This window comes from Excalfactoria chinensis, chromosome 4 (genome assembly GCF_039878825.1).
Source record: "Excalfactoria chinensis isolate bCotChi1 chromosome 4, bCotChi1.hap2, whole genome shotgun sequence".
Lineage (NCBI taxonomy): Eukaryota > Metazoa > Chordata > Aves > Galliformes > Phasianidae > Excalfactoria > Excalfactoria chinensis.
The window spans coordinates 79,742,251-79,762,575 of NC_092828.1; the positions used below are offsets into that span (position 1 = coordinate 79,742,251).

General features: G+C 34.0%; 1 protein-coding gene across 3 annotated transcripts in view; it reads left to right on the top strand.

Moving 5' to 3' along the window:
• Positions 1-20,325, top strand: part of PCDH11X (protocadherin 11 X-linked) — a 670,304-nt gene that overhangs the window by 473,691 nt on the left and 176,288 nt on the right. For 2 of the 3 annotated variants that reach the window (XM_072334233.1, XM_072334232.1), the window contains one exon: positions 14,442-19,272. The exons of the other annotated variant lie outside the window; for it this stretch is intronic. In XM_072334233.1, coding sequence (XP_072190334.1) covers positions 14,442-14,833 — 392 coding nt within the window. In that variant the 3' untranslated portion in view covers positions 14,834-19,272. Of the gene's footprint in view, positions 1-14,441; positions 19,273-20,325 lie in introns of those variants that run through there. 3 annotated transcript variants of the gene reach the window in all.

Genomic DNA, 20,325 nt, shown 5'->3' on the forward strand with positions numbered 1-20,325 from the left:
GTGCCAAACATGCTGAGAGCTTTCGACATACATCTGCCAGAGCAGCACTTATCCTAGACTTAAAAAATCCTTTCTGTAAAGCTTATGGAAAAACAAAACAAAACAAAACAAAACAAAAAATTGCATTAATCATGTACTTTTTTGGATCTGTTCTTATAAACTACATCTAAGGGCAGTATATGGACTGCCATTTCTAACAAGAATTGTTCTGATGTTATTCTATTTAATGTATGACTGCTATATCCTAGATTTACAAACTAAAGTTCTGAAAGTGCTAAATGCTACGTTTCAGTGACCTCATATGAAACGAGCGTTTTTAAAACTTGTTTCTATGGGATCCTCTTCCATATTCAGTATAGAAATGACTAATTGAATCTCATGTATTAAGGAAAGTGGGAAGTTCCTTGACAAATCAGAATGCTAGTTTTTAACTTCACTTTTTAATATACATTATGTTTTTATTAGCGTAAGTATGCTTATGTAAAATCTTACCATATAGGAGTCACTTTTGCAAAGAAAGCCATGGTGTATTGAATGTATATAAATAAAATCACTGCCTGTTGCTAGGACATCTTGTTATTAAGTAGACCTGAGTCAAAACTTTACACCTACACTCTGAAATTCAAAGCTCAACCAATAGCTCTCCAGAATCCTCAATTTAGACACACAGCTTGTGGTAAGAAAAAGATGCCTGTATAACTAAGTTCAATGAAGCATAAATTAAAAATTAATTAGTGTTGTGCTCCAGTTGTAAAACAGCTTTATTTTTTAAATAATGACTTTGTTTTTCCTGAAAAATTGGTTACCTTTGTACTCTTACACTTGGTGTGCTCAGAAGTACTTCTAAAAAAAAGAAAAAAAAGAAAAAAAAAAAAAAAAAAAAAAAGACCCCACTTAGCTTTAAAGTAGTCCTTGTGGATTTCCTGACAGGTATAAAAATGGGCTGAAAAAAAACCCTGTCAGCAGATGCTTACTCACATTTCCATGGATGACATTTACATTGCTGACCCTAAATGCTTCCAAATAATCATAGTTATTATTGTTCCCTAACACTTTTTTTAAAGTATGAGGAAAAAAAAACCCTCATACTTCAAAAAAAATGGGTTAAACTAAGATCTGACATAAATTATTCCCATTGCACCTCGGTTGTCAGGCTGCTGAGAAAATTATCTCCTTTAGCAATACAAGCCACATATCACCCTAGTTAAAATTAGAATATTTTTATATTTTAACTGTAGAATGCTTTGGAGAAGTGAAAAGAATGCCAAAGAAAATCTGAAAGCCACTGTTGGAATTCATTTAGAGGCAGCTAAATGAGAATTAAAACTCAGCAGTGTATTTTCTGAGAGTTTTCTCCAACAAAGTAAAAGAGAAAATAATACACATTCCTGTTCTACCAAATAAAGTTCTCAATGTACCAAAAATTTCTTAACAGTTGGAAAAGGCTTATGGGAAGTGATATGAGAAACTTCAGTGGAGTAACTGGTCACAACTGAGTACCTAAAGAGATAACTTTGAAAAGTATTACCACAGCAGAATCATGCCAAAATTTCTGAAGGTGCTAGCAGTGCCTAAAAAAGTCCCAGTTAGGAAGTAGGAATCATCGCAGTAAGTGGTTCTGTACTCATCAGATGGAAATCCTGGTCAAGTATCCCTTTTCTTCTTTCAGATGTCTATTCTGAATGAGGCTCTGAGCTACTGTGTAGGGATTGCTCTGAATCACTCAGAGCCACTCTTGCTTCTATGCCTGACTGGAGTACAATGAGCTTGGATTATTCTGTTTTAAATTATCACCCATTTGAAGTAATTTTCTTTATAAAACAAGATTAAAATGACTGTAATTCAAAACATTTTACCTCAAATTGATGTGAAAATTGTAGTGTTCATATTATTTCCATTTTTCAATTTGACAAAACATTTCACTCCATGTATAAGCTTTTCTGTGTTGTCACTATCTTGAGTGAAAATATGCATTTTACTCAGTGCATTTTACTCCTTCCTGATGTGCCTTATTTTTTAACTCTACTTATTTAACTTTCTTAAAGAATGTCTTTACATATCCTATCGTGGTACCTAGGGAAAATATAAACAGATTTAGGATGTTTGCTTACCTCCTTTCTACCCTTCACAGTAACAGTTTATAACTTCATACTGTTAAAATTTGTTCTGTTTTTTCCACACGCCTGATGGTTAGATAAGTGCTGATCATAAAGCAAAAAGAGAGTTTGTAGTTCTAGCCTGAAGGAGTTGAAACTCAGATTGTAGTGATTTTTATTTACATGAAAATTCTTTTCCATTGTTTTCATAATAATATCACAGTAGAAGTTTCTTTCTTGTGTTCTTCTTTGAGGTTTCACATCTGAACAAATCATTTAGGGGAAGAATAGTATTATCTCTTTCTCAGAATTTTAGTTCACAGACAGGCAGTCCCATCTATGATTGTTTTTAAAATATGCTGAATTCTGAGGTACTGACACAAGTTTCCTCCAAATAAGGGCATTTATTTCATCTAACAGTGAATGCTTCATACAGAGTTCTTGTAGCGAAGTTCAGAACATTACTAAAAAGCACTAAAAGCTGAGCAACTTGCAGAGGTCTTTGGCTGAATTAATGCCAGTGGGAACTATAACTGTAAAGATCCTGACTTAAAGAATGCAAATGTTCAAATGTACTTAAAATATAAGTCAAGCTGTATTCAACCATAAGTGTAATAGAATGCCAAACCTTATCACTTAAAGTAATAGTAATATGTATGTCAGTTGTCAAACCCTCAGACTCTTGGAGAGAGCTGCTTTTGTGACTAAATCTGCGAAGGATAATTCGTTCCTTACTAGGGGTATGATTTCATGAGCAGAAAGGTCTAACTAGTACGTATGTATTAGATTTAAAGTAATTATGGAAATGTCACCGCAGGACAATGCATTATTTGTAGACCCTCACATGTTGAATGCTGTCCCCTTATGTTTGCTGATAATTAAAAGCAGATTGAGATGTCATGGTAAGAATGAGTGCAAAGTGTCCCTTTTATCATTTGCAATAACTATGAAATAGTGTTCTTTCTGTATCCTTCAGTGATCGTTCTATTTGTGTAGGTGACAAATGACATCTTTCTCCTTGTAATGTGCCTGCAGGGTTAAATGACTTTATTATTATTAATGAGTCATTGCTCCAGCTGCCCAGAAAGAGGGAGAACAGAAGACATAAGAGATTTAGACCTAAGTAATTACAAGTGTAATTATTACCTTTCAAATTTCATTTTTACAGCAATCACAAAGTTGTTAATCAAACATGGCCCTTTCACATTTTTGGGGAGTCTCTGTTGAAGGGATGAGTAGCTACATGGTTCCACAGAGGGCAGTCTGTGGCAGATTGACAAAGTGATAGTGACAGAAAACTGCTGTGAAAAATTGGGTAGAAAATGCTGTCTAGCTATCAAGGAACCTGCAATTCAGAGGGTTTTCCAAGAAACAAACCCACCTGGGCTTCAGCCATATGGAGGAGTCTCCTCTTTGGGGAGGACAGAAGCTGCAGGATGGGGAATCCTTTTGTCCTGTGTAGCTATGAAATGTCAGAGCTTTACATCTCTTGTCTGCCTTTGCACAAGGTTGTACATTGTGAGGAAGGCATTTCATAAGCACGAGCGGTCTGACAAGATACTGGTCAGTACAGGGGAATGAAAGGGTCTGACTTCCTGACTCTGAAGTAGTTATTTTTAAAATGTTTCTAAAATAATTACTCATGAAATCTTAAAAATCTTCCAAAACAGAATTAGATGGAGCATAAACCTTGTCCTTCTGTGGTAATGGTAAGAGAGACACAGGAAATTTAGAAAATGGAAATGGATGTAGATTGTGTTAGACCATTTTGTAGGTGCAGTTAACTGGAAGTAATGCTGTTTTTCAGAATCATAAGCTGAACATGACATTGTGAAATGAAAAATCTGAGGAAAAGGTTTGGTGAAATGAGAACATTTCCTTTCAGTAATGTCCTTACTGCATAATGTTGGACAAGCAGATATTCTCATATTTGAAAAAATGTACATGGAAATAAGGAGGAGAGAAAATGGAAACTATTAGTTCTTATACTTTGTACCTCAAAGTTTCATTTGAATCAGTGCTGTCACAAAACAGGTGAACCTGAAAAAATAACTTTGATGGAAACTGCTTTGCCAAAAAAGCTTTAGCCAGCTTTACTCAAGTAAATAGTTTCAATACTGTTTATCAATCAAATGCAGTATCTAACAGCACTCAAATAAGCAGTATTACATCAGTATTTACGTTTGAACATCATGAAAAAATATCTAGAAATATTCAGAGTCAGAGTAATATTCAAAATAAAAACAAAATCTTTTTATGGCTTGTTTTGCATTGTAATAAGGAAAATGTGTTTGTTGTTTTTTGCTTGTTTTCTCGAATTGCAGTTGGAGTCACAGTATAAAAGCCACAGTATATTTGAAGAATGTTGGGGTTTTTGTTTGCTGCTCTACATTTCTGTTTGGGTATACCTGAGGGAAGCAAAATGTTTTAAAACACATTTTTATTATCTACCTCTTTGGATGGCAAAGGAAAGATCTGCTCACTGACATGCTTAGCAACTGTTGTTATTTTTTTAATGAATCCCTTTTGAAAATAGACTTCATTAATATGTCTGAACTGTGAACATTTGCCAACAATTCTTCAGTTACTTGAAATAATTGCCTAATGTTCTAATTTAGATTATTTTTGCTGTAAATTCAATACTATTGAAAATAATAGCTTTTAGAACTTTCAGAAAACAGCCCCAGTTTGATAAATGCGTTGAGAAACTTATTAAAGTGAATTAAGAGTGTAAATACTGAAAACTGAAGCAGAAATGTAGTTATTTTATCCCCCACCTATCCCTTGATGCTGCTGTATGTGAGGTATCTCAAATATACCTGAAGAGGAGCTTTACCTTGCCCTCTGTTCATCACCCTACACTCTGCTGAGAATGACTCGCTCACCTGATCTCCTTAACTCATGAGTGTTAGAATTTATTATTAGAGTAGTATGAGGGTACACTAATATTTCGATGAAGGTCATTTATCAAGAATAAATGCTACTGACCTTATTCTACCTAGAAATTCTATTCCCTTATCTCTTTGAAGTTCATCTATTTTCCTGTCTCCAAGGATAGATCTTTGTTCTCTAGCCAGGGAACCACAAAAGGTAATTGATTTTTTTTTTTTTTTTTTTTTTTTTTTTTTTTTTTTTTTATTGCACTGTTCACAGCCTAAGCTTAAAGAATGTATTTTCTGCAATTTCCACAGTAAATGAGTTTATGTAGATTTAGTTATTCTTAGTTCTCTTTATGAATTTTCACGCTTTAAGTATTTAGTGATTTATTAAGAAAAATAAAGTATAAACAACAAAAAAACACTAACCTACTTCTCTGTCCCCTTCCTTCTCTCTCACACACTCCTCTTTCTGCCCCACTCCCCTGGCCTTAAAAAATGAGCATGGTGTAATCTTCCCTGTATACTTAAAGTCCAAGTATTGCAAGCAATAATTATCTTCTTTTCTCAATCTTTTAAATATATACATATACGTGTGTGAATATATATACATATATATATTAATGCAAGAATGGAAGTATGAATGAAAAAGGGAGAAAACTTTAGAAAGGTTTGAAGAGAGAAAACAGATGTTATGAATTATCAGTAGAACTGACTGCCAATTAAATTTTGTTTTCAAGTTATTAGCTTAAAAAGCTGCATTTTGATGAGTGCTTTAGAAATAAAAGCTCTAATAAGAGCTCAAGCTCTTTGTATGACATTAATATAGTTGTTGGGTTTTTTTTCCCCATTTTTTAAGGAGAAAATATAATAATGCACACATTTCACTTGTGTAATACACTCTTTTTCCATTCAGTGCCTCTCAAAAATAACGTTGATATACTACTAAATCCCACAGCAAACCCAGCCCATGTGCAAAAGCTTCTTCTTATTGAATTAAATGACAGAACATATCATGTTGAACTGACCCTTGATTAAATAAATAAATGAACTTAAGCAAAACACATCTGTATAATTGGTAAGGGCTCCTCATGTGCATTCCTAATGAGGCATTTGGATAAGTATTTGATCATAGAAAAAAAAAAAAAAAAAAAAAAAAAGGTATGATATAAATGCTACTTAAGAATGTCCAGAGTTGCCCAGTATTGGTTAAATGAATTTTCTGACAGTTACCCCCTTTCTGCTTTAACATGTTCGCCTACCTTACTTTTTCTAAGATAACAGACATGTCTGTGGCTCTAATAAAGAGAAAATATATACACAGGTATTTTTGTTCCAGATTTTATCTTTTTAATTCTGTTTTGTTTTATTTGAGAACTTTTTTTCTAATATTATTTGGCATAGATAGTTCAGTGTTAGATGTAACTTCTTGGAGGAAACATCCAAAGGGTGGTAGTTGTCAGAAAAGCAGAAGGAAACAGGAAACAACTTTGATAACATTCAGGGGTGACTCCCACTTGAAGGGTAGAGAGCAATTTTAACAAAACAGTTGCAATCTAATCTCTTCAGGTTGATAAGAGAAATGCTAACCCTCATAGAACTTCTGCATCACATATTTCAAGTGACGTTTAAGGGTATTTAAGAAAGCATAAAACTAGTTTTTATAAATGAATGCACATATTTGGGCAGCAAGGCCTTAGAAACATCATCGTATAGAGAGTACTTAGCAATATAAGCAACGTACTTACAGCTTCAGACTCTCTACAGATGCTTGTGGATATACTAGCATTATTTTACCTTCTATTCTTGGATCACTCTAAAAAATGGCTTGATGAGAGAAGCTCATCTTGCAGATAATGATACCAGGTTTTCACTGCACTCAATACTTCTGAGATTGCCAGAGTGAGCAGTTGTGTGTCACTTAGTTGTGGGCTGGGGTCAGCCCACCACATTAAGATAAAAACAATACTTAGGAGACAGTTATACTGAGATTATAATTGCTGGGTAGTTACATCTTTCTACAGACTCTGCTTTTCCTTCCTGCAAACACTAATTTTATCTTTAGAGGCTTAGAATGTAGTTTGACACATCAAGAGGAAGAAAAAAATTGCTGTGCTACAAATGTCTTACAGAAAACTCATATTGAATGTGTTTTCTCGTCCAGGGGCCAGATGAAAAATCACAGATGAAACTCTTTTTCATCCAGCATATTATTTTTTTGCAGGATATTGGGTTTACTGCAGAAACTTTGCATCAGTGGAAAAGCTTGATGTATACCACTGAAGAAGCATGTGTGAGGGTAGAGATACAGATTTCATTCTTTTGTCTCCAGGTCGAAGGTTATTGCTGGAGGATAAACCATTCTTCACTTCGTAGTTTCACCTGATCTAATTGATTTGCATTTAAATTTATACTCTGTGTTAAATAATGAACTCTGTATTAATAATTAAAAAGCTTCAGCACAAATGTGAAGAAGTTAATTAAATATTAAATAAAGCACATTGTATTACTCACTACTTTAATCAATAGACTAGATTTTAGGCCATTCATTATAGATGTTCCTTATACTTTACAAGTTATGGTTGAAATTCTCATTGATAACTCAATATAAGAAACATATGTCTTTTACAAATTAGCATATTTGTTTTGCTGTAAACAAGGCCCATACATTAAAGATCAATGATGCAGTTGGGCTGCTGAAAGAAGAGGGGTCAATACCATGCACTCTGAAAAATTCTCACATGCATGTTCATTAGCACTAAGCAAAAGAGCTTGCGCATGTTTGAGGAGTTTGTTTTTTTTCAGGAGCTTATTTTTTTCAGTGAAATGTCTTTCTGTGGAAAACAGCAATTACTGAAACCAAACTTTTTACGAGACTGTTGCTTTTAAACAGTTTCTTGGTTTTGATTAATACAAGATTGGAATTCCAGTCAGAATAACAATGAGAAGCTTAATGAAAGAGTAATGTGCCTTGTTGGTTTTTATTTTTTTCTTCTAAGGCTATTATTTGTGAAGGAAAGATTCACTTCACTTCACAAGCGTAGTTAATTATACAGGAATTACCATATGTTCTGTCTTTTTGCCCTGATTCATCCTCCATTCTCTCTCTGTCTTCTTCTTCACCAACTTTCCCCAGCCATCTTTGATAATGGTTCTTAGACTAGTTGAAGCCAGATGCATAATAACCACATTTCATACCAATGGGATTTTATAATAAAAAGCTTCACTTGGGGCGGCTTATAGGATTAAATTCAAATTAAAAACATGGATGTTAGGATGTAACTGTGATGACTGGAACAGAAGAGCTTATTCTAGCAAGGTATCCAGCACAGCATGGCCACACAGAAATATGTTATTTCCAGCATGCCTCTTGATTTCATATTCAGAATGTCTGGAGAATCAGCCTTCCTCAGAGTGTGATTTAACATGGGATCTGTGTGGAAGGCTGAAGAGTAAAGGCAGTGGTATGTCCTACTTGTTCTTTGAATAAAAAGGTTGAAAGGCTAAAACTTCAGTAATTTATTTAGGTATCTCAGTTGCTGAGGTATATATGGAAAATAAAATATTCATAGGAAGCTTCTCCTAAAGGGATTCTATTATAAAAGCTAAAAGAGGTATATTATAACAGCAATTATTTAGGGTTTCTACATTCAAGCTTTTTCCTCCTGAACGTATTGAAACAGCCCAGTTTGTACTAACAAACTATTCTGCCCTCCCTTTCTTATTGTTAATGTCATTTTAGTTCTCTTAACATAGCAGAGACTGCTAAATGATGTTGCCCAAGTGGCAGCTTTCGGTCACCAGTGTAATTCTAGGCTATTATTTCCCTATACTATGCTTGAATTCTTGCTTAGATTGAGTACCACATTTAGTACATACACATGGGCAAAAGAAGGGGGGGGAGCAGAGAAGGGGGAGAGTGCAGGAGGGAACACAACCCATTACTTAGGAGCCATTGGCTGAGAAGAGCAGTATAAGATTGTCATCTTCATCACTCTGGTGAGTTCCTGCTGAGCAGAGAGCACTGAAAGTGCAATGGAAGCTGTTTAATATGAAACGCTTCAGTAAATGAGAGGCACTTCTGGATGCTGACAGAATAGCATTGGCACTGTAAGCTATGTATTCATATATGTTCTGTGTTGTGAAAATATGAAAAATAGCTCAGCAATGGCATAATTATGGGCAATTTGCTTAATTGCTTGCTAATTGTTGCTTGCTTTATTATGAAACAAGAATGCTCTAAATGCAGCACTGTATGGTTTGCATCCAAAATGTGTCATATTCAATACTGGCTTTTCATTAAGACTTCAGCATTAAATTCAAGCACTCTTATCACTCTTATTCCATTTTTAAAATTTTTCTTAATTTTTTTAATTGTTTTTGAAATTTTTAAATATAATTTATAATCTCCTAAGCCTAGAATGTGAGTACAATTAAAATTTACCAATTTCTTTTTTTAATTTTTATTATATTTAACACAGATAAAGATGGGGATATTTCAAGGATTCTCCAGAAGCTCACTGTTGATTGGTCAGCTTTAAGACCGTGCAGCTCCTTCTTAAAATGTGCTAAGAAATCTTTCAGGGGATACGTGCAATTCTTAAAGTTTGGCCTGAACTTCTGGAGAAATGCTTACCATATACCTTGATCAAGATAGCCTGCTTTGAGCAGTAATTCAGACCAGATATCTTTAAAAGTCCCTTCCAACCTAAGCCTGTGTGATTCCGTAATGCAAATGATGAATTTTGTGATCTTAGCAGTACACCTTCTGCGTGGAGTGGATACATGGACATAGGGGTAGAAAAGAAAGTGTATCTTGTAAGGGCAATGTACACAGCTTTATGAGAATGTTCGTAACACAGTCATATTAACAGCTTGTCTTCCTTTGAGAATTCTCTATGAGGAAGAGCCTTAAACATCCAATATTGTGTTGGAAGCAACAAAATATTCAGCATTACGCTATGTATTCTGGGGGCTGATAGTGCAAGAGAAGCATTGTAGAATTCTTCAGCTTTAGTTCACATGCAAGAATACTCAGCATTTGTATTTTCTGCCTATACCATATATGGACTTTATAACCATAGAAAGGTACAACTGAAAACAAATATAAAGCTATCAAGTAGTATTTTTTATAGTTGCTTTTACTGAAGGATAGCTACCTAAGTTGAAATTCAGTGTTTTAAGTGAAAATAATTATTCTTACTGAAGAGTATTTTGACCTATAAGTGATAAAGACTGCAGAACAATGGAGAAAGCCTTTTAACTGCTGTGCTTTTAGTTATACTTGACAGTTCTGATCTAAACATTTCATAAGAACTGACAGACATTTTCTTTAAAAACGTTCTTAGTTCTGAGGCAGACAGTTTAAATAACAGCTTCATTCCTAAAACAATCTGGAGTTCAAACAACACTGGCAAATTCACATGTGTATGAGTGTGATCTGTTGGAAAATTAACAATTCTTTCATACTACTTGTATGTCATGGTTGATGATTCTCTTACATGAGAAGACACTACTAGACACTGAATTTCAGTACAGAAAACTGCTGTCTCTTCTGAAAATATTCGGAAATAGCAGAAATCTTCTTTAAATTGATTGTTAGATGTAAACTACACAGATTTTTTTTAACAGAATACTTATGGGACTGGAAGAATAATTACCTACATTACCAATTTTGAATGGTACCAATTAAATTATTTATTTAATTATTATTTAAATTTTAAATGGTACCAATTACCAATTAAAAGATGCAAAGCAAAATGAAGCTTTAAGAACAGCATCTAGAAAATGCAATGGTCAGTTTACACAGCATTGGGTAAAAGGCCTGTTGAGCACTGTACCTGACACTAGCCCAGCAGTGCTTGCATTCCTCCTCATATGGCCCTCTGGGATGCTCTGTGGAGTCAGCCTGACTCCCTCCTATTAAGTAAGCAGCAAATGGTGGAGGGGACGCCAGTTACATTGACCTCTGTTCATTCTAAGTCAGTAACAGAATATTTGGAAATCAGCAGCATTGTATTGTGAGTTGGCACCATTAACAATATACTATATGACTGATGAAAAGCTCCTTGCTTTGATAAAATAGGCAATTGTTAAATATAAAATTTTTATAACTTAAGCAAGCGTGCTTTAGGTGGCAATAAACTGCCAGGGCCAGGCAGCAGGTGAGAAAGATTTCAAGTGCTAATGAAGAAGGAGAAAGATATCTTAGGAAAGTGGAGACTGAATTTCAAGGACTGAAAGAAACTACATTTCATGGGCTAGGAGAACAACTGAAAAAGATAATGTCTGGTGAATATTCATGAAGAAAAAAATCTTATGTTTTGTGCTGGTTTGTTGAAAAACAGAATTATGCTCCAATGGTCGTTTTTACTTCATTGTGCTAAAAAATACTGCTGGTTTTATTTATTTATTTTTAATTCATGCCAAAGAGACATTGTTTTCATCCTGATTATCCTTGCTAGTAGTTTTTATTGCAGCAGATCAGTTGCAGTTTCTAAGATTCCTTTAAATGCAAATAGTGAGGACCTTGCCTGACTCAATATATGCATTGTCACACATTTGGTTTCCTGCAGCATACCCAGTCTCTTAAAAACTGCCTAAGGGCTGCACTAATGCTATGGTCTATATGCAGACAATTTAAATTAAAAACAAAACAAAACTCTTCTATTCATTTTATAGAACATGCTCTCTTTTTGAAGTTATTATACAGATTGATAATTTTTTTTTTTCTTTTTAATAAGTGCAGTACATTACAAACAAAACTTGTCTGTTACTGTTGGAAAAACATGAGACGGGCATCATAGAGAAATGTACTTGAATGTGCTAAATACTTTTTACTTCCTGTTCTCTTGCCGCACAGCAGAGTTGGTCAGGAGAAAATGGAAGTAACTCTTCCAAATTAATAAGAACTATATATTTTGCATGTCACTAATTATAAGTTGTGATGAAAAATATAATTATTTTGACAATCAAGATTACATCTTACAAATATCTACACTGAAAGACTGTGATTGCTACAAAGAATTTATCCTCTTAACAGTCTGCCAGTGCAGGATTGTTATGTAATTAAACTCAAACCTCAAAGCCAAAATAATCTGTAGTCATATCATAGGATTTTGCCCACAGATGTACTAACGAGTCGAGATTTTTCATAATATTTTTTGCTAAAACTAAAACTCATGTACAAATACTTTATTCAGATAATAAGTGAGGCTGTCATCTTGAGAACATTGTTCTTTGCTTGCTAGCATGTTCCAAGTCTACATGCAGTCTGGCAACTCGTGACATAAACTTACTATCATACTGATCTGTCAAGATGGTGTCAAGAATGCTTTTTAGATGACCTTCTATTTCTGTAGTTGCCTTGAAAGCTTAAATGTTATGTTTTTATTGCCAAATGCTGATTTTAATTTTTATTTTTTTTTTATTTGAGCTTTAGATAATACTGCAAGTATTGTAACTACTTGCTATGGAGAGCTAGTAATGCATAAGAATTATTATTTGCAGACAAATAACTGTATTTTTCCAGCTTAACTAATTAAAAGAATTTCAAGTGATATTAGATAGTCTTGAAATAAAAGGAACACTGAGGGATTGAGTATCAAAAATGTTTTGTTAATAAATGCAAAAATATCAGTTTCTGCATAAGTCAAGGGTTACTCAACACTCAGTCAAGGATGTACCTGATTTCCGTGAATTGCCTTGATCAGAAGCAAGAAGCAAACCCGGATAATTAAAGAGCTTAAAGAGCTTGTATATAATCAGATTTATGTCTCTAATAGCACATAGTAGGACACAGAGAGATTATACTAATCTAGCAGTAGTAACTTTTTTTGAGTGAACTGTTTTCTCTACTGAATTATTTCCATATTTATATATCCCAGTACCCATCAAAACTGGATTAGTATTTCAACAGTAAGGTGCCAAAGCTTTGTCAGGATTACATTCAAACATATGGAGACAAAATGGCAGGAGACATGTTGAAATGCTAATAATAGGGCAAAACAACATTTATAAACAATCATTTCCCTACCAGGCAGCCACAATGTACAGTGTCCTTCATTAGAGATAGATAATGAAGAATAAAACATTAATGAAACAAGAAACCAATTGACTACTTACAAGTGGTAGACTTAAAAAAAAAAAAAAGATGCTTCCCGTATTTTGGACAGCAGCATTATGTATTTTAATGTCTGAAGGAAAAACTAAATCCATTTGTATTTAGATGTAGTATGGAAATATGTACTTATGCTTTGTAGTTTATACAGATTTCAACATTCAAAGTAAAAACAGAACATTAAATTAAAGCACAAATACAGCATCTGTTTACAAACAAAGCTCTAAAGATGAGAGGCTCCTACTCAGAACTCATATTGCAATAAGTAATTTGTAGCAGCATACTTTCTGTGCTATTTGTGAACCAGAACCCATTTCTAGAGATTACTTCATGAAGTTAGATATTAAAAATGCTTTTTTATAGCTTTTATCACAAAAAGGATAGTCTTGAAGTTTTGTGAAACAACACAATAATGAGAGACTTTTCCTCTCTTCTCACATATTTGAACTCCGTTCATAGTAAGATAATATAAAATTATTATATAGTATGAAAAACATTTCAAGGGATGTTTTCTATAATTTTAATTACATTAATTTGAATGTACACTGCATGGTAAAACCACAATCATTTAAATTGATCAAGATTGTTAATGTATTGAAAATTATGTGTTTCTCGGTTAGTACTTTATTTGGCCTTTGATCAAATTATTCCTGTAATCCTTTTCAAGAGCACAGACCTTGTGTCTACTCAAGAGCTCTGGTTTGATTACTTGTAAACTACAGAGGTTACAGCTTTTCTTGCTATTACCCTTTGATTTTGTTCATGGTTTCCAGTATTGAATGCATCAAGAAATCAATTGTTTTTAAAATAACTGTAATGCTGTCTTTCATTCTTAAAGTTCCTGAGTGCATCTTTGAAACCAATGTACCACCTTTGAATGTGTATCCAAATTCAATTCATTTTTTCCTTAAACATGGAAATAAATAAATAAATAAATCCAGCTTTAAGAGCGTAGTTTTAAAATCTGATTTTAATCTTATTTTTTTTCATGAATGCAAATATGTAGTATTGTAATACTAGAGTATTCTAAAGCTTTTAGCTTTATTATTTAAGGGACAATTTTAGAAAGTTAAAACGTAAGTAGATTATATAAGGGCTTTAGTTACTTGGGCTGTAGTGGAGTAATCATTTGTTGTTAAAATGCTAATGTTTCTTCTGATGCTTTCCAATGACACCACTGTGGGCCTCCACATTGAAAGCATCTGCATGTTCAGTTAAATCGCGTGACTGCAGGTATTTTCCTTCTGAGGTATGTCCTTTGTTGCAGAACTGGGATTGCTTTCTTAACCTTCATTCCCTACGTACATCATTGTTCAAATCTTTTGATAATTTCTTTTTCTGTCCTCCCAGCTATTGAAGTCAATCTCCAAAAAGCACTGGCTGAGGCCTCTGAAACCTGCACACAGGAGTGTCTCATCCTGGGCCACTCTGACAACTGCTGGATGCCACCTTCTTTGACACAGTATCAACAATCCAACACACCTTTGCCATCATTTGGCTTCCCGCAAAGCTGGGGCCGAGGAGCCAGGTCTGACAGACGGCACACTCTTGGGAGGCCCCTTCCAAAGGATGACAATGACAAAGGCCAAGGTGGGCCCAGGCCACAGTTCTACAACACCTGTGAGAGACACTGCACCAGTGAAGATCCTGTCAAAGTCATCCCTCTGGCAAACTTCGCAATGTCCCACCAGGCAGCAGTGTCTGGGAATAGCACTACATTTATCCATGAGCACCAGCTATAAATGCATATCTGACAAATCGGCTATTTCAGGCTATAAGGTGTTACTGTATATAATCACAGCCTGTTCTTAGTGCAGATACAAATTCGTTAGGCTTGTGAATACTTATGTATATAGAATCCTAAATCTAAACTTGAAAAGCTAAATCCTTAGGATGTAGTTAAAGAAAATTCACCACAATTCTTGGTAAAATATGTAAAATGGGGAAGAAAACTCACAGTCCAGAACCAGTCAAAAGAAAACCATAAAAACCTGCTCATTTTCTTATATGGGTCTATATAGTGCCAATATCTGCTAGCAGGTCTTCCTCCCTGTTGAAAGCAATTTCTTAATACATCTTAGGAAACATTGCAGTAACCAATTTTTTTCTGTCTTCATTGTTATAATTTATAGGGTATTCATAGATTTCACATTCCATTTACTTAGCAATAGAGATAAGTGGTCAGTTTCTTTTTTTGATACCATACACCATATAAAATAATTTACTTAGGAAGGATGGTGTACATTTCTACCAAAATTTACTTTTCATGTAATGCAGAAGGAGGATATACTCAAGGACATGACAACTGTGTATGATTTTAATTTTCAGTGGTTGAATCTACAGGTATTTATTCTTCGAAAGAATGCAGTAGATAAAATAGAAAGCTCTTAACTAGGCTTTTCTGTGTGAAATAGACAACAGGACAGGATGCAGTATAGATCCAAAAATATTACAGGATTTTTTTTTTTCTAAGATTTTCCTTTCTACACTAATAAAAGCGACAGTACAATGCATATGCTTTTCAAGCTCTAAGTCTAATTTTTATTTTTACTTTTATCTTGCAGAGCTTGCTTTGGCTACTGTTCCTGTTAGCTGAAAATTACATGGGCACTGCTGAAATCAGTAGGGAACTGGGGTAGTTTTTTGGCTGATGTCTTATTGTGGCTTTATGCTACTGATGTTTAAAATAATATTATAGAGATGCATATGTTTGTTTTACAGCTATAATCAATCACCTATTGCAAGTATTCAGTAAAAGGTTAGTGATAATATTATTTACTTCACTCCAAACTTATAAGATAAAGGAGTAGTTGTCATTGTAGGTTAGTTTATTTTTAGAGAATCACTGACATTTCTCAGCAAAGAAAGAGGAATCTGGGTAATGAGTGCTGGTAATTACAAACACACCCCAGTCTGATGATTTGACAAAGTCTCAGGATGATTCTTTATAAAGATCAGGATTTTTTATTTTTTTTTTTCAGCATTTTGTGTACTGGATGATATAATAGTAGCAGAAATAAAACCAGTAAATTCTGTAGTGGATAAAATGCAGATTCCTTTCTTCAATAAAAAAAAAAAACCAAACACACCACATTTTCCTTTTATCATTTTGTTGCTGTTTAGCCATCATTGTTTACAGCATGTACATACCAAGACCTTTTTCCTTAACAATCTACATAACGTTGTTTAGCTTTATTACAACATTAAATGACACAATTGAAGTTGCACAGAGGGAAATTTGAAAGTGTATGAATATTTCCTATGGATAGAATTCTCTGTAAGCTTCATGTTGTAACTTAAGTGTAACATAAAAATAAACTTTAAAAAAAAAGCAACAACCGAGTGTAAAAATGCTGTAATATTAGCTGCTTGTAGAATTTACAGAAGTTCAAGTTGTTGAGGGTTTCCAATGAATGCTAAAAGAACTTCTATTATGTGCCCAGAAGGTATAAGTAGCTTTATATATTGTTGTCCCCACTGTAAATCTATTCAATTCACATTTACATCTTATGTGCAAAATAAAATAAAAATAAAAATAAAAAATAAAAAAATAAAAAATTAAAAAAAAAAAAAAAGTATCGCTTTTAATCTACTGATAGGGTTCAGTTAATAAACATCAGATTATCCAACGATGTATTTCTGGGTTTTTTGTTTGTTTGTTTGTTTGTTTGTTTGCTTTTTTGTTAATGTAGTTTTCAGTAATGTTTAGAAAAGATGTGGCACACTGCTTTCTGGTTGCATGTAAATCCTAGGGGAAAAAAAATAATAGTCCTTTGGCTACTGACACACAATGGTTGACACAGCTCATTTTCAGTTGCAGGACAACTAAAAATTTGACAAATTAATTTACACATAATATATACAGAGCCATTTGTTGTTTGCTTTGGAGACATCATAGTTAGAAAAATTCAGCAGTCCTTTCCAGGGGTATACAAAAAAGCTTATCTGTAGTTTACACAGCCTTACCAAACAAATTAATTGTTCAAATTTAGAATAAGGCTGGCATATAATACTTCCTATTGTAAGCAGAGGACTTTAGTTTTTATTGTAGAAGTCTGCTATACCAAGTGTGTATAGAACTGGCAGCTGCATTTGAAAACTCATTTTTTTCCTCTCAGCATGTTCTTTCTGACAGAATATTGTAATTGAAATTTATTGGCAAAGCAATCCATTCCTACAGTTTTGCTGTTTTCATAGGAAAAGATAAAGACACTGGAATTATACTTTTTTCAGAAGCAGAAGAACAAAACAAAACAAACAAAAAGTTCAGCAAATGACTTCTAAAAAGAAAACAAACAAAACAAACCAAAACAAAATCCACCAAAATTAATGAACAAAATCCAACAAAAACCCCAAGAACAGCTACTTAAACAAGAAGAACTGTAAAGATGAATATGATAATAGGAATTGTTAAATGTCATATCCAGGAAATTGTGTTACATTATTGTAAAATTCCATCATTAAGACACAAAGCATTTAACTGTAAATACATACTGTATCAGGAGTTAAATGTTGCTTTCATTTTTACGTTATATATCTAATATATAAAATTATGCATTGGAGGCAACATTCTTTTTCTAAGAACTGTTTAAATGTCATGTCAGTATCCAGAGGAATAATGTTACTATAGACTCCATTACACATCTTGCCATATATATAAGTAAGTTATCTAGTGCATAGGCTGTATATTTTTTGTGTAATTTTTTTAGTCACTTAACTTATTTTATCCTACTTGTGTGAATTTGTGAAGAAAACAATCCTATATACAATATACAGTAAAATGGTAGTTACATGATTAGATTTGTTTCATACAATGTAAGAATAAAGGAAAACCTTTGCCTTCAAAGTAATGTGTCACACAGTCTAGCCTAGATTTTCTTTTCCAAACTCAGTACACGCTTGTTGCACTTCCAACTACTGCACTGAGAACATAAGTGGTAGCAGCAGAAAGGCAGATCGTTTTTTGATGATATAAAATAGTCAAGTGTAAAAAAAAAGAGATGAAGTCAAACTGTTCATAGTTAAAAAATAAAAAATAAATAAATAAAAAATAAAGCCATTTCTTTGTTTTCCTAAACTGTGCTGTATAAGTTAATTCTGAAGGAAGAATATTTAGGCCTGTCAACTTGGCCAAACAGGCTATGGAGCACCTGCTCTCTCAGGGCTATAAGCTAGTCAGATGCAGGTCATTTAGCTAATTATCATGGCAGTGAGCTGGTGCTAATGTTAGCATGATAGCTTGGTTGAGGCAAAGTTAGTTATGTGGTTCTGAATGTAGCCAGGTGTTTTTGTTTGTTTGGTTGGTTTTTTTGTGTGTGTGTGGTTTTTTTTTTTTGTTTTTTTTTTTTTTTTCTTTCCGGCACAGGAATGGAGGCTTGTAGACACTTTGTGTTAGGTATTTATGAACCCTGTGTATGTAGATATGTGGGTTTTCAAGTTTGTTTGGTTGGTTTTTGGTTTGCCCCTCCCCCCACCTCCCCAGGAGATGTGACAGGTTGTTCTGTTGTGTTCTGGGCAAACTAATCCAGTGAGGAACCATGCCAGCCTCAAATTATCATTGTTATGCCCACTTCTTGCATGGTTGAGCAAGACAGTTGAATTCAGGCATTAACGGTTGATTAATGCAAGGTTGTTTAATTCAAGCTTATAATGTTTGAGTTTGAGAAATCTTGATCATTACACTTGATTTTGTTCTAAACAATTCTAGTTCAAGTTTTGATTTTGCAGCTTTAAAGCTACCCCTTTTTAAATAATCATTTATTACATGATTACACTGCAGTTTACTACTGTTATTTAATTAGATATGTATAAAGGGAGGGATTGGTTTGTGCAGACACAGAGCAAAGTTGAAGGCAAAGATTTTATTTGGTATATGTAGGAAAATTGTGTATAACATGTTATCCCTAGTTAAGAAAAGAGACTGACAATTTCTTGTAAATATCTGGGTTTGTATTTCTGGGAAATATCCCTGCTCAATGGCATACTACAGGATCTGAGAGTGAGCAGTGTATGTCTGTGTGTTGAAGCAGCCCTAACCATGCTTTACAAATTGTGCAGTTGGACACCATATATCATTGTCCAGCAGCTTGTAAAGTCCAGTAAATTTGCAGTAGTTCTATTTCAGGTTTCTGTACAGCATGTTGTCTTGTTAATTACAATGTTTATTAATAAACTAGATTCACAAAAGCAGTTTTCTCCTTTGCACTGTCTTCTTTGAGTTTCTGAAATACAGATTTTATTTAATTTTTTAGGTATTCCTCCACCTATCCTTCCTTCATTCTCTGCTTCCCATAACTCATTTCATTGTGAATAGGAAGAAGGAGAAGTGAACTTAGCTTGCAGTTGCTTCACAGAAGTGACCAGCAGGCCTTTGATAGGCAGTGAAAATATTCACAATTCAGTGTGTGGTAGTAGTCTAGCTTTCTACTATCAGATATATTTTATACTCCTCTGTTGCTTCTTTTTGTCTTTTCTCCCACCTTCTACTATGCCTCTCTGATACGCTTATTTATTGAAAATCATTCCAAGCTGGAGGTTGGAATGTTTATAGGTTTTGTATTGTTAGAACATGAGAAAATGAACTATTTCTGCTTGAAAGAGCATGATTAGTATGTTGTTGTTGAGGTAAAGAGATGAAGCTCTCACTATGGATGTCATCTCATGATAGTCAACTAGCAGTCAAATGAGAAACTAAAAAAATAATATTTCATGCATTTTCTGTTTTATTTAGTATTAAAATAAGAACTTCTGATAGTTCTCTTGACATCCAGGCAGTATCTTATTCTTTGACACATTTATGGAAGCAAAGATTTCCTGTCTTTCTGCTGAACCTCTTTCAAGAAAAGAACACGCTCAGCCTACAAATTAAACTGAAAACACAAACAAACAACCCCCCCTGCCATATTAGAAGAGAGAAGGCTTCCCTGGCTCGGATCATAAATTCTCAAGCAGTAGTGGTTAGGAAGGGCAAACTCAGGAAGCAATGAAACTCGAATTTCACAGAGCTGTTATAAGCCAGTTTTAAAAATAATAGAGCAAGACAGAAATAAGCAGTATCTGAAGATTTGCATAATTTTAGCATTGATGCATTGCAAAACTGCAGCAGTATTGCAGAAGTAATGCTCCCTGAGAATCATCTGTTTGCAAGCCTTCCTATGAGAACACAAGAATACACGGTATGCTTCTCTGGCCACGCTGGAAATAACTGAATCCCAGATATCTGGTGGGTAACTCT